At 51.4% G+C, this 14,953-nt stretch overlaps 2 protein-coding genes across 3 annotated transcripts; one reads left to right on the forward strand and one right to left on the reverse strand.

Moving 5' to 3' along the window:
• Positions 1-305: 305 nt before the first annotated feature.
• LOC114684703 (tubby-related protein 2) lies at positions 306-10,522 on the forward strand. 2 transcript variants are annotated; one of them, XM_037199733.1, is made up of 13 exons: positions 306-718; positions 1,119-1,151; positions 1,493-1,544; positions 2,265-2,403; positions 3,088-3,225; positions 3,366-3,533; positions 5,026-5,207; positions 5,953-6,249; positions 7,101-7,213; positions 7,700-7,814; positions 7,912-8,010; positions 9,759-9,930; positions 10,168-10,522. In XM_037199733.1, the coding sequence occupies exons 1-13, from the start codon at positions 612-614 to the stop codon at positions 10,299-10,301; spliced, it is 1,749 nt and encodes a 582-aa protein (XP_037055628.1). In that variant the 5' UTR covers positions 306-611; the 3' UTR covers positions 10,302-10,522. The 2 variants fall into 2 exon arrangements, with proteins under 2 accessions (XP_037055628.1, XP_028715079.1); XM_028859246.2 differs by having other exon boundaries at positions 702-793.
• Positions 10,523-10,805: 283 nt separating this feature from the next.
• Ppp1r15a (protein phosphatase 1 regulatory subunit 15A) lies at positions 10,806-13,856 on the reverse strand. Its single transcript, XM_028859244.2, has 3 exons — positions 13,576-13,856; positions 11,602-13,008; positions 10,806-11,224 (listed from the first exon to the last, which is right to left on the reverse strand). Exons 2-3 carry the CDS (start codon positions 12,997-12,999, stop codon positions 10,871-10,873), a joined length of 1,752 nt encoding a protein of 583 aa, XP_028715077.1. The 5' UTR covers positions 13,000-13,008; positions 13,576-13,856; the 3' UTR covers positions 10,806-10,870.
• Between the last annotated feature and the right edge of the window lie 1,097 nt (positions 13,857-14,953).

Here is a 14,953-nt window from a genome sequence, read left to right on the forward strand (position 1 = left end):
TTTTTCACGCTTTCTTGGAAGCTCACATTCTTAAACGTGACGTTTCCTGCGTCGTTTTCACATAAAAGTCAAAGTCCTACATGAGGGTGGGGTGGGGAGGGCAACTTTTGCGGACACCTTGCCGCTGTGTCTCCTGGGAATTGTAGTCTTCTCATTTATTTTCGCTCCACAGGTTCCTGTAAGTCAGAGCTTTGGTGATAACCAACTGCATAGGATACTATCACTACTTTTTAGAACGATCTCATTATGTAGCCCTAGTTGGAACTGTATGTAGACCAGACTGGCCTCGAGATCACAGAGATCCTCCTGCTCTGACTCACAAGTGCTGAGATTAAAATACCGCACTCCCAGCTCCAAGTGCTGAGATTAAAATGCCCCAACTCCCAGCTCCCTCTCCCACTTTTTCCCCTGAGAAATGGCTTTATGCATCCCAAGCTGACCTGGAAGAGATAGGAATGCTTGTAGAGGAGGAATGCTTAGATTCCTGGCACCTTGTCTGCACCTCCCAAGTGCTGGAATCACAGGCATGAGCCACTAGGCTTAGAAATGTCTTCAATGCTCTGTATGTAGAACTATATTGCTAGGTAGATACTCTTGGGTCCCTTTAAGGAATGTTGACTTGCAGTTCCAATTCAGAACCCCCAGAACAAGGGATCAGTCTGCTTCAGTGGCCTAGAGGCATTGCTCTGTTGGACATGGACCTTGAGGGGCCAAGAGGGCAAGTCCCTGTGGGAACACCCCTTCCTAAGAAAGTGTTTGCCTGTGTTTAGAGTTCCAGCATCGGGGCAAGGCTGTGAGAGCACCAAGCTTGTGCTAGGGAGGGGTGGGTGCCTCTGGGATGCCAGATAGGTGGATGCTGGGGAGTTGGGATTTGTGACCCTGAGCCTCCAAGTCCAAATACTTAGAAGCAGGACCCGCCTTACCTGTGTGGTAGAGAGCTGGATTTTTGTGCTCCCAATAGTGCTTAAAGTTCACCACAGGCTACTAAGTCTCAGGCGGGCATTGGGATTTGGGTTGTTAGGGTTCAAAAGAAAAATGAAGGCAGATGTCAGGAATTAGAGGGCTGTTTCTCTTTAGATGTTGGGTCTAGGTCTGATTATGCCTTCCTAATCCTCTAGACCGTCTCAGGAAAATGAACCGTGGAAGAAAGAGTGAGTGTGGAACCTAATGGACAGCGGGTTGGGGGAGGGGGGACCTAGATACCGGATACGCACAGCTTTGGGGCTCAAACTGTCTTCAGGCTGACCACCATCAACCATAGAAGGGGGGGGGGATCTGGACTCCGATGTCCTTGGCTCCCGAGATAGCTAGAGCCTCAGGTTGGGTCCTAAGGGGAGGGGCTGGGAGAAAGAGTCATAACTGACCTGGAAAGCTCAGGTCCCTCACCTACTATGACATCACTGGCGCTCAGAACCCAAACTGGTCGAGGGGAGGGGCTCTGGACCAGGCAGAGCTGCCCTGCTGCCTGTGGCCACCAGCCTGTGTTTCTTAGAACCGTGGAGGATGAATTCTCGGGTGTGAGGCTGCAGAAGTTGGAACAACAGGTATGGCCCCAATCCCACTCTTCCATCTTCCCCACCTTCCCAGGATGCTCAGAGACCCCAATCCCATGTTCCTTTTCTCTGAACTTCGGGTTCTCAAATTAGGAAAAGGGAAAGTAGGAATTTGGTTTTCTTTTGAAACAGGAACTTGCTGCCTAGCCCAGGCTGGTGCTGGAATCCCAGTTGTGAGCGGCCACACTCGCTTTGTTTTGTTAAATTGCATTTACTCAGGGGTCGAGGACACGCACGCCATGGCGTGTATGTGGGGACAGCTTGCAGGCCGGGTGCTCTCCTTGGAGGATTTGGGTCCGAGGGCCCAGGTTGTCAGGCCTGGTGGGAGCACAAGCACCTTTACCCACCGGGCCCTCTCTCAGGCCCCAATTAGCCGCTCTGTGAGCTATGCTGGCCTCACACTGGCTCCCACGGTCTTCCTTCTATTTCCAGACTTACTACGGATGTGAGTCTTTATACCCACCTTTGTATTTGGAAACAGGTTCTCACCAAATGGTCTAGGCAGACTTAGTCCTTGGGCCTCAGCCCGGATGGCAGCCCAGGCTGAGGAAATTTTTAAAGAACAACAGTTCTAGAGGGCTGGACGCCTAGTTCTTGGAGGAGGAGGTGGAGATAGAACGGATCTGACGGGAAAGTGGAGGAAGGGTACCCGGACGCCCCCAGGCCAACCTCCGCCCTGTGCCCACCACACATCCCCTCTTGATCCTTCAGCAACAGCTACTTGAGAAGAAGCAGCGCAGGAGGCGCCAGGAGCCCCTCATGGTTCAGGCCAATCCTGATGCTTCCCTGAGGCACCGGCGACCAAGGCGTGGGGATGATCGCTTCCAGTGGGACAGCGGCTGGGGATTTGGTCTGATGAAGGGGTTTATGGGGGCTGGGGGCGGGGCCTAGTGAGCACTGGGGGCGGGGCCTAGTGGGCACTGGAGGGCGGGGCCTAGTGAGCACTGGGGGGTGGAGCCTGGTGAGACCCAGGGCGGGAACTGGGTGGATGGTGCTGGCTGCCAGAGGGATGAAGGCCTTGTAGGAAGTTTATGGTAGAGGACAGGGGTGGGACTTGAGTGTGGGGCTTTCTGAGGGAACAGGGGTGGGTTCTCGAGGATCCCCAGGCAGAGGATTGATTTAGCTGGGGGTGTCTTTGGAGCCATTCCAATAAAACTGGGCCCTTGAGATTACCCGGTTCTCTGGCAATAAGCAGGCAGAGCTTAGAGTAACTGGAGGGCCAGACCCAAGCGAATCCAGTGACTGGGTTTGTCAGAACCTAGTAGAGTCTGAGGGAACTCGGACTGTCCCAAGACAGAAGTTCTGCTGGTAGAGCAGGAGTCCATGGTGTTTGCTTTTGTGGTGATCAAGGGTCAAAACCTAGGGCTACATGCAACCGATCTTTCCTTACTACCGAGTTTTTGTTTAGAATTTGGGGGGACCATGGTCCCATGCAATCAGACTGGAACTGGTTATGTAGTGGAGGGTTTGAGGTAATCCTCCTGCCCTACTCAGTAGCTCCTCTTTAAATGGGCCTCTCTGCCCTCTCCCTCAGGTGCTGGGAATCCTTTCCTCCAGGAGAATGTACCACAGGCGCATCTCCCCTCCAGGCCCCCCGGTGCCCTGCTCTCCATGGGCTATGTCAGAGATGGTGGCGGCCAGCAGGCCCCCCTTCTGCCACCCACAGGAGCAGGTAATCTTAGGCCACTGATACTTAGAGCACGCCTCCTTAGACGTTCAGGATTGCCTGCTTCTCCTCTGACATTGGGGTCAGGACAGAGCTTCCTCCTCTTGCACCAAAGGACCCCAAATCTGAAACTCCTTTTTCTCTAGTGTACACTCAGGGTGATGGTGCTGCGGTCCACCATCTGTGCTGCGTCCCAGACAGCTCAGAGTCAGACGTGGAGGAAGTGACCATGGAGGACATCCCGGTCATCCCCCCGCCTCCCAAGACACACCTGGCAACCCGGTGCAGGGGCTGGTTAGCCTCCCCAGGACCTGGTAATTTCGGGGACAGGGAAGTGAAATCTGGTCCCTGGTTCATGACAGTTTGTCATCCTGCTTTGTTAACAACTTTATGTGGGATATGGTAACTCTCGGGTCTCCCAGGTCATCTGTCAAGGTGTCTAGTCCCTGTCACACAGTGTACTCAGAAGTAAAACCATCACCACATCAAACACATGTGTTTAAACTGATATTGGAGTGATGGGGTCGATATCTTTGATCCCTGGGCTGGCCTTGAACTCACAGAGATCCACTGACCTCTTCCTCTTGTGTTCTGGATTAAAGGCTTCTTGTACCACACCCAGATTATTTATTATGGTTTTGTTTTTCCTATTTTATTTTTAGCTTTTCTTTTCTTTCTTTAATTTAGGCAGGGTTTCACTGTAGCTTTGGTGACTGTCCTGGAACTTGCTCTAAAGACTGGCCTTGAACTCACAGAGATCCACCTGCCTCTACATCCTGAGTGCTGGGGTTTAAGGCATTCCCTACCACTGCCCAGCTATTATGGTTTTACTTTCTTCTTTTTAATTTTTATTTATTTATTTATTTATTTATTTATTTATTTATTTATTTATTTATTTTTGGTTTTTCGAGACAGGATTTCTCTGTGTAGCTTTGTGCCTTTCCTGGAACTCACTTGGTAGCGCAGGCTAGCCTCGAACTCACAGAGATCCGCCTGGCTCTGCCTCCCCAGTGCTGGGATTAAAGGCGTGTGCCATCACCGCCCGGCTTTAATTTTTATTTTATTTATTTATTTTGGTTTTTCCAGACAGGGTTTCTCTGTGTAGACCTCGCTGTCTTGGAAATGGCTTTGTAGACCAAGCTGGGCTTGAACTCACTGAGATCTGCCTCCCTCTGCCTCCCAAGTGCTGGTATTTAAGGCATGTGACACCACCGCCTGGATCAGATTATTTATTTTAATTCTTTTTAGTTTGTAGATGTGCATCTGTGTGTTGTTTGTGAATGTGAGTGCAGTTCCCACAGCAACCAGAAGAGGGAGTCAGACCCACTGGAGCTGGAGTTGGATGTGTTTGTGAGCCTTGAACCTTGAGAGCTGGGAAGTGAACTCGGGTTCTCACAAGAGCAGAATGTGCCTTTGACTGTTAATCGATCTCTCCAGGCCTTCAATTTATTTGTTGTTGTTTTTTTTTTAAACTTGTTTACCTTTGACCAGCAATTGTGACACAGGACTTTAGTTCCAACACTGGAGGCAAAGGCAGGTGGATCTCTGTGTTCAGAGCAAGCCCAGTCTAGAACTCTGTCTCAGACTAGGCCAGAGCCACACAGTGAGACATTGACTCTGGGAGATCAGGAGGTGGGTTTTAGTCTCTGTAGGCTCCATGTGCACAGGAAGTGCACACAGGGTGGTCAGTGGAAGAGCCTGGCAAAGTGGCTGGAACTGGAGTTCCTGTCCTGTCTAGCTGACAATACTGATCCTCCCCTAACTGCGACTCAGATGTCCTGACCTGTAACTGCTTCTGCCCCTTAGGGATCAGCGAAGAGGAAGAGGTTGAAACCAAGGATGCTGCCTTTGAACCCAAGGCACCCAGTCCTGCCCCGGCCCCGACAGTGAGCTCTGGTAGGGTTCAGGAACACTTGGCATCCTGTGAGGAGGAAGAAAACACAGCACAAAAGGATATAGAAACAAGGAGACCAGCCTCTGGCCTCGGGGTAGGTGGCACTCAAAATCTGCAGCCCAATCCACAGGGCATTTGACTGGCTGAAGGAGCAACAACCATGGTGTGAAAATCTGTGCCCAGTGGTGCATGCTTGCATTTCCTGCAGTCAGGAGTCTGCCAGGGACTGAGTTCAAGGCCAATCAGGACTCCATAAAGAGACTCTCTCCCCTAAAAAACGAATACCCATGGACAGGTGCCAACTTGTAGAGACTATAAAACATGATTTGGAAGGTCTTTTTTTTCTTTTCTTTTTTTTTTTAGGATAGAGTATCTCTGTGTAATAGCCTAGCCTTGAACTCACAGAGATCTGCCTGCCTCAGCCTCCCGAGTGCTATAATTAAAGGTGTGAGGCTTGCAAGGCTCATTTTATAGTAAACATGGTCAAATGCTTTGCTAGGCAAGTGCTCTTACCACTGAGCCGCACCTGAGCCCCTCACTGGGAGATTCTAGGCAGGGTTGCTGTACTACTCAGTAATGCCCCAGGCACCTCACTGGCATGTTTGGCAGGTACTCTGGGTTTACCTGTTCTAGAGTAGGATCTCACCGTTTGTGTGAGCTAATGAGGTTGCACGTTTGACTCATCAGCAGATGGGCCAACTTGGGTGGGTGAGTCAGCTGACATGCTGGAGGAGCATGAAGCCCTGGGTCCTCACGGGTCATCCCTTAGCTGACACAGCCAATCAGTCTGCAGGGCCCAGCCTGACTGTCCCTCACTTGTGGATCTGCCCTCGAACTAGGATGAAGACCTGGCGAAGAAAGAGGGCTCAGAGTCTGCAGGGACAGACAGCGCCCCAGTGCCGCCCAAGGTCTTGCAGGACAATAAGGACCCAAGCAACCAGAATCCTTGTACCTGGATGTGCCCCGCGGCCCGGCCCCCGGGCCCTCGGCTGGGGGAGGACGTGGAGGCCTATGTGCTGCTCCCCGCGGCCCGGGACCACGTGGTGCAGTGCCGCATCATCCGAAACAAGCATGGCATGGACAAGGGCTTCTTCCCATCCTACTACCTCTACCAGGAGGCGGAGGACGGTGTGGCGGTGAGCTCCAGCCCTGGTGCAGGGGCCTTCCCGCTGGGGGACAGAGGAGGGAGACGAGCCCCCGATTCCAGCGGCATGCCCCTCCCTTCTGGACAAGGTTAAAATTTCTGGAGCCAGATGTGGCGGCATCGGGTGTATAGCTCAGTGGTAGAGCATTTGACTGCAGATGTGGCGGCATCAAACTATAAACCTAATCATATATGGGACATGGCAGCAGAGAAGGTCAGGAGAGCAAGGTCAGCCTTGGATAGAAAGGAGTGCAAGGCCAGCCTCCTGACCTAACTGGAGACACTGTTTCAAACTAAAAAAAGTCAGGTGGTGGCGGCAGATACCTTTAATCCCCACACTTGGGAAGCAGAGGAAGGCAGACCTCTGAGTTGGAAGCCAGCCCTTTCTAAATAAGTTCCAAGCCAGCCAGGGCAACAATGTGAGACCCTGTCAACGCTTTGTTTCCCCCCTGGACTCAGGTCTGTCCTGTCCGGTCTAAGTCCTACCCACCTCAGCACTTCAGACATTTTAGAACACAGTAGTTCAGGTCCTTCCTACCGTACAAACAAGCCTTATCCATTCCACCAAACTCATTCCCACTTGAGTTAAGTGAGTCTCTTCTCTGGCCATCCAACTGAGTCTTCTTGGTGGCCAAACCCCACCCAATCCTGATATAAACTACGTCCCTCAAAGCGTTTCCGTTCTATAGCTAAGCTACACCCCTCTCCTGCTGACCAGTCTCCTCCCAGTGTGGCCTTCTTCGCCTCCAGAAATAGCCCTTCCCCTATTCAGAGCTGTGTTCAGGCCACCGGCTCTAGACAGATGTCAAAACTCAATCCTGAAGTCTCTTCTCCGATCTGCAGCATTTCCTTCTGGCTGGGCGGAAAAGGAAAATATGCAAAACCTCAAATTATCTCATCTCTCTGGATCCCAAAGATATGTCTCGCAACGGGAACAACTTTGTGGGCAAAGTTAGGTAAGTGAAGCCTTCTTGGTGTGGTGCTCCTAGTATGTGGTGAGGCAACATGTGTCAGGAAGCCAGGGAGAGACAGGCAAATGGACTTCATTTCCCAAGAGGCCGCAGTGCACAACACAGGACCTGCACTAAAGCCTGATGGGTTTTGTAGTTCTGCAGGTTGTATTTCCACATGGGAAAGAAAAAAAACATGAAAGCTTTGGATGCCAAGAATACAGGCTGGCATTTAAGATGTTTTGCTTTTCGATAGGGAGAGGGCTGGGACCCCTCAGTTCCTGTGGGGAAAGATGTCTGGAGTGTGTGAGTTCTTGCTTCCTAGATGGAAGAGGGTTCCAAAGTGTCAATGTAGCATGCTAGAAAGACACAAAAATCAGAGGGCTGGGACTGTGATTTCTTTTCATAGAGGATGGTTTGAGAAAGCACTTACATAGAGTAGCAATCACTATCTCTCGGTTTTTGTTACTCCCCCCTGCCCTCCTGGGGCAGATCCAATATCTTGGGCACGAAATTTACCATCTTTGATAATGGGGTGAACCCTCATCGGAACTACTGGATCCCAGACAGTACCCGGATCAGAGAGAAGCTGGGAGTCGTGTGTTATGTAAGTATCCTGGAGGGGCCTGGATGAATGGGGTGCCAATAAGTAAGAACACACAGGGAGCTAGGCTAACTGCAATATAATTAATTAATCCTGCCAGGAAAGCAATGTCTTGGGGTTCCGGGGACCTCGGAAAATGACTGTGATACTTCCAGGAATGGACAGGCGCAAGCAGAGGATGAGAGTCCAGCCACAAAATGTGAGTCTTTAAGGTTGTGAAAAGCAATACTAAGAGAGGAGAATGGGTTAGAAAACCATGATTTGCAGGTCACATTGAATGGCTAAGGAAATAAAGACTAGAGACTCAAAAATTCTGGTTCTGGTGCTGGAGAGATGGCTCAATGGTTAGCAGAGCATGTATTGCTCTCCCAGAGAGAAGAAAGACAGACCATGTAAGTTGGAGGCTAGCCTCATCTAAATATCAAGTTCCAAGATAGACAGGGCTAGAGAGTGAGACCTTGTTTTTTCTTTTTTCTTTTCTTTTCTTTTTTTTTTTTTGAGACATGGTTTCTCTGTGTAGTTTTGGTTCCCGTCCTGGATCTCACTCTATAGACCAGGCTGCCCTGAACTCACAGAGATCAACCTGCCTCTGCCTCCCGACTGCTGGGATTAAAGGCATGCTCCACTACCGCCCAACTCAAAATTTGTTTTTAATCACAGCACTTGGGAGGCAGAGGCAGGTAGATTTGTGAGTTTGAAGTCAGCCTGGTCTACAGAGTGAATTCCAGGACAGCCAGACTACACAGAGAAACCCAGTCTCAAAACAGAAACAAAAACAAAAGTTTCTGGAGTTGTTTCCCAGACCCATGTCAGGTGGCTCACAACTGTCTGTAACTCCAGCTCCAGGGGACTTACTGCCCTCTTCTGGTTTTGAAGACAACTGCACTCACAGGCATATAATCCACATATACCAGCACACATATATTACATCTTATTAAATGAATTTTTTTTCTTTTTTTGTGACAGAGTTTCTCTGTTGTAGCCCTGGCTATCTGGAACTCACTCTGTAGACCAGGCTGGCCTCAAACTCAGTGATCCTCCTGCCTCTGCCTCTCAAATCCTGGGATTAAAGCCATGCACTACCACCACCCAGTTTAAGCTTGGCCACTCTCAAACTGTGTCTAACAATGTATACATAATAAATTATACATAATGACCTGTGTGTCTTTATGAATAAGTCTGTTCATAACATATGAAAATCTTTACTTATAAATGTATATGTAAAATTTATCTAGGGAGTAACATACATAATATTGGAGATATGGAATCACCACAGGAAAAGAGCTGAGAAATTCCAAAGCTCAAAGGTGCAAGAGGTTTCTTCTTTCTGCTCAGTACACTCTCATGCATTTTCTAAAGTCCACCAAGGAGAATCAAGTACTGACGACCGTGTTTAAGTCAGAACTCTCCCTCACAGAAGTCTCCACAATCCTGAAAAAATCTTTAAGGTTTCCATTCACAACCATAAACAAACGTTAGATGGTGACCATCAAGTACCAGCTTCAAAATGAAAATATAATATACCAACAACAAGCTGGGTGGTGGCACACGCTTTCAATCCCAGCACTTGGGAGGCAGAGGCTCAGGGCTCACTCCATTATCAAAGATGGTGAATTCGGTGCCCAAGACATTGGATCTGCCTCAGGAAGGCAGTGGACAGAGTAATAATAACCGCGACAGTGATTGTTACTCTTTGTTAAGTGCTTTCTCAACCCCATTCTCTAAGAAAAGAAATTACATTCCCAGCCCGGTCTATAGAGCTAATTCCAGGACAGGCAGGGCTACACAGAGAAACCGTCTCCAAAAACACAAAAGGGTAAACCTGGCAATCCAGAGACACTGTTCTCAAGTAAATAAATAAGTAAATAAATAAAAATAATACGTGCATCTGGACTTAAAGGAAGGCTGCAGGTAGCCTAACAAACGATGCCCCTATTGTATCTCAAGGATCAGGATTCGATAGTGAGTCGTCTACAAAAGGGTGCAAGACAAGGGCCGCTCCTACTGCAGAACAAGGCCCCATCCTGGAGCGACGAGAGCGGCGGCTACGTGCTCAATTTTCACGGTCGCGTCACTCGGGCTTCGGTCAAGAACTTCCAGATTGTGCACCCCGATCTACGTGAGCTCTAGCAACCTTAAGACCTGGCTTGGGGGCGGATAGGGGGCATTAAGCACAACTACTCCCACTTATGCCTTTGGGCCGGTTCCTAAAGTGGGCGGGAGCCTCGCTGTCGCAAGGTCTATTGGGAGATGTAGTCTTTAGGCTCCTTGAGTTTCCTAGTTTGGTTAAGTGTGCAGCTGCCTGGGGCCATGGGACGGAGTTTAACTAAATCCTCTTCCCTGGTTTTCTCATCAGCGGACTACCTGGTGCTCCAGTTCGGCCGCGTGGCCCCAAACATATTCACTATGGACTTCCAGTATCCTCTTTGCCCGCTCCAAGCTTTCGCCATCTGCTTATCCAGTTTCGACGGGAAACTGGCGTGTAACTGAATAAAATTATCATCCCTCACTAGCTCTCCTGTGCGTTTGCGGAAAGCTTCACACCATGCCTCCTTTCTTGTTTAGTTTTTTGATAGTCTGGTCTCCAACCACGTAGCTGACCCTGGCCTTGAACACCTCATCCTCCTGCTTCCACCTCCGGAGTACTGGGACAGCAAGCACGCCCCTTTGTGCCGGGCCTTGTCTTTTAATAAATCTTCATTTTTAGTGCACATAATAGTGGGCTTCATTTTTATACCCGTCGTCGGGCTTGGCTTGTATCTACCACCCTCCATATTCATTTAATAGCTGCCTTTATTTTTTAAGACAACTTTCCTCCATAGGTTATGTCTGCCAGTCCTTGGAACTCAGGCCAATCCCCCTGCCTCAGCTTCAAATTGCTGGGTCAAGTTGTGTCACTTTACACTGTGTAGATCAGGCTGGTCTTAAACATCGGTTTGGACACAGAACTCATTTTTGCCTCCCTTGAAGATTCAATACACCCTGAAGACTTGATCGCTATAAATCAAAAGGCTTTATTTCTTATTAAAAATAAATAAATAACAGGAAAGTACTTGGGGTTAGCCCCGCCTTCCACCGAAGTCCAGGCTGGGGGGAGGGGCCTCACTGGGAAGGGCAGAGGGTGTGGTCACAGCTTGGCTCAAGGGCGTGGCCTCAGAGGGGGAGCAAGGCCCAGGCTGTGGAGGAGCAGGGGTGAAGGCCAGAGGGAGGGCTGGGTTTCCAAGGCGCGCCCAGGCTCTGGCCCTGAAGGCAGGGGTGAGGTAAGGACCCAGCTTCTCCTCCACCTGGGCAATGCGGCGGGCAAAGCGGCTCCGATCTCGTGCGAACTGTTCCCAGGGACCTCGGCGGGCAGCCTGGGCTGGTCCTGCCCAGACAGCCAGGAAATGGACGGTGACTTTCTCAGAAAAGCGCACCTGGACAGATGGGCAGAGGGAGAAATAAAAATTAGTCCCCAGTAACACTTGGTATCTGAAGTCATCTGCCTGCCACCTGACTGTCCCTGACTCACCCTGACACCATGAACACAGCCGCCGCTGTTCCTGCCCCTTACAGCAGATTGCAGCAGGGTGAATGCAGTCTTCCCATGTAAGACGTTGCAACACACGGGTCCCTGGAGTCCCCACCTCCAACACCGCACTCCAGGGACTTCAGGTCCCCGGCCCCTCCTCCTAACTCAGAATAATATGATTCAATAAAAATCACGTGGAATCTTATTGTCATCCCAGCACTATGACTGCGAATTCCTGAGCTACAAATTTTTAGAGAATCAATCCAGGCTCCTGGCCCTCACCTTTCTGGGGTGTAGAGGCGTCCCGGAGTCCTGATCCTGGGTGGGGGTTCTGAACAGCCTGAGTCTCCTTTGTAGTCGAAGGGGCAGTTTAGGTTCAGGCCAAGGTGGTGCTGACTTCTCTCCGGGTAAATAGAAGGCCACCTGGAAGAAAGAGGGGTCTGCTTCCACACACCCCTCTGCCTGCTCTCCAGGTCGACCAGCCTGGGCCTGAAGGCTAGGACTCCTGCCTGGGTCAGCTGCTTCTGAATCATCCGAAAGCACACTCTCCGAGTCATCTTCTGTGTCCTCGCCTGGGCAGTACACCCAGGCCTTCAGAAAGGCACTTGTAGGGGGGGTGGCACAGGTCTGCACTATCCTGTCTTCTCCAGCTGACCCCCAATCACTGTCATCATCATCATCCTCCGGGTCCTCCCCAGGTCGACACACCCAGGACTTCAGGAAGGCATGTGCAGGGGAGGTAGGGGACGACAAGGCCTGTCCTCCCTCCTCTTCCTCAGCTGACCCCCAATCACTGTCATCGTCCTCCGTGTCTTCTCCTGGGCAGTACACCCAGGACTTCAGGAAGGCCTTCCCCGTACAGACAGACAACGATGACGCCTCAGGGTTTCCCTCTTCCTCGGCGTCTGCATTCTGACTAGGCTGATCCTGCCCTGCCCCATGTGCCTCTGGGTTGGCTTCTCCCTCCTGCTTGGAGCCCTCTCTAGAGAGGACCTCGCAGGCTCTGGAGTGGGAGCCTAAAGGAGAGCTGGGGGGGTCAGCTTTATCTTCCTCCGTGGCTTGAGGACCTGCCTCCCCTGGGCAATACACAGCAGTGCTGGGCTTGTGTCTTGGAATTAGGTCAGCCTTCTTCACAGTTTCTCCATCCTCTTCATCCTCCGCTGGACAACCCTCCCGGTGTGAAGGGGGATAAGCCGGCTCAGTCACTGCCTCTCCTCCGGCCCCCACCTCCCCAAGGCTCTTATCGGCACCGTGCAGGCGAGGCGGCAGCCGTAGAGGCAGGGCGGCTGGGTGTTCCCTCTCCTGCTCTCTAGGGCCATCCTGTGCTCGCTTCTCACCGCGTTCATCATCTGAAAGTCCCCAAGTTTCAGGAGGGGAACTGCTGGCTTGCACATCAAGGCAGGGCCCCTGGGCTGCTTCACCCTCCTCTTCTGGAGCTCCGGTTTCTTCGGCCTCCCCCCGAGGGAGGTGGTTCCCAGGGACGAGGGGAGGTGTCAGCAGGATCTGAGCTTCTATCTGATCTGCTGCTGTTAGTGTTCCTGCCAGCCAGGGCTCTGGGGTTTCTGGGCCCCTCAGGCGGCTCCAAGCCCGGCTGAGGAAGCCCATCAGTGGAGACAGGAGGTAGAAGGTGTGAGCATCCCTCCAGTGCGGGGTATGCTGGGGTCTTGGGCTCGGGGCCATGTGTCTGGGCTATCAAAAGGAGAGATTGTTTAGACGCCACTCTGGAAACGGTGTCATGCCACAGCCGTGAGTCACGGTACTATAAATAGTCACAGCAGCAACACGAGAATCCATGCCTCAAATTCCTAATAGCACCGCTCACACCCACCCGCGTCACCTGCTTCTGCTCTCTCAATACCCAGCAGTCTGGGCCCCGGGTTCTACAACCTTAGAGCCAGGAGCCCGCCCTCCTGGACCTTTCTTCAGCCCTGTCGAGGATTCCTGCCTAGCCCTCCTCAGCCCCGCGAGTCTGGCGTCTAAGGACCCTTCCCCACTCGGGCTGGTGTTCACGCCCCCAGGTCGTTCTCCCGCCGGCCTCTTGGCCCCCGGCCACTCCTCCTGGAGTCCCTCCCTTTACCGGCTCTACCCAGGTCCTAGCACCCAGGCCCCCTTCCCTGTAATCGGGGAGTTCCCACTTCAACCTCCCTGAGACCCCGGGGTCGGGCCTGGGCTCTCTTCCCCCAGACGGAGGGAAGTCTGCGGGCTGATTCCCCAGCTCCCCCCTCCAGCCTGCTCCCCGCCCCATCCCCTACGCACCGGCGGGCTGCGCGTCACCCCGGGGGCAGGAGCGCCGGTTCGGGCTGCCAGAAGCGGTCGCGGTCGTGGGTCCGGAGGTCTCGCAAGGCCGGCGCGTTCATGTCGCCCTCAGGCGTGGGGCTCGGGGACGCGAGGTGTCACAGGCTGCCGCAAGGAGTGTCCCGACGAAGGGATGCGGGGTCGAGCGGGGTCTCGCATGCAATCGTCACAGGTTGGGTGAAGCCGGATCAATCTGCGCAGCCACCGCACCAGCGCCTTTATAGCCTGACCGTCGCCGTGCTGACGTCACGGCGGGGCGGGGCTTCGGAAGCCCTGGGAAGGTGGAAAAGGAAAACAACCCCAGCCTCTCGCGGACTTTCCGGGCTTGGTGACGTCGCCGCCGCTTTCCAGGCGTGGCCTTGGCTCAAGCCTTGCGAGCTGTCAATCTCAAAATAACTTCTGAGCAAGCGCCTGGACATCCTTAGCCAGGCACACGTCTCCCAACCCAATTCATTTCTTTTCTTTCTGTTTCATTCATTCATTCATTGTTTATTTATTTATTTGTTTATTTATCCATTAATTCATTCATTTATTCATTTGTTTGTTTGTCTGTCTATCTATCTATCTATCATCTATCTATTTTTAATTTTTTGGTTTTTCGAGACAGGGTTTCTCTGTGTAGCTTTGCGCCTTTCCTGGAACTCGCTTTGGAGACCAGGCTGGCCTTGAACTCACAAAGATTCCAGGCAGGGGTGATTTTTATTTGAAGGCAAAATACTTCGTGTGTTTGTTTGTTTGTTTTTGTCTGTTATCCTTTCTTTCTTGGTGTTTCTAGATAGGGTTTCTCTGTGTGGTCCTGCTGTCAGGCTGGCCTCAAACTCACAGAGATCCTGCCTCTGCCTCCCGAGTGCTGGGATTAAAGGCGTGTGCCACCACCGCCCAGCTATATTTATTATTTTTTTTTAAAAAAAAAACTTTTTAAAATGCCAGCTGTGGAAGTGCATGCCTTTAATCCCAGAACTAAAGAGGCAGAGAAAGGAGGGTCACTGTGAGTTCGAGGCCAGCCTGGACTACATAACTAGTTCCAGACTGGTCAAGTCTACATGGGGAATAAAAAAAATTATCTTGGGATCCATGATGGCGAAAGCCTTTAATCTCTGCAGTCCGGAGGGAGAGGCAGGCAGATCTGAGTTGGAGCCTAGCCTGGTTTACATAGTGAGTTCCCGAACAACCAGAGCTACATAGTGAGACCCAGTCTCAAAAAAGAAAAAACAAAGTTTTTTTTTCATATTTTATGTGAGTGTTTCCCCCCATGTATATATGTAAATATATATATGTCTAATACACACACACACACACACACACACACACACACACACACACACACACACACACACAC

This window comes from Peromyscus leucopus, chromosome 1 (genome assembly GCF_004664715.2).
Source record: "Peromyscus leucopus breed LL Stock chromosome 1, UCI_PerLeu_2.1, whole genome shotgun sequence".
Taxonomy (NCBI): domain Eukaryota; kingdom Metazoa; phylum Chordata; class Mammalia; order Rodentia; family Cricetidae; genus Peromyscus; species Peromyscus leucopus.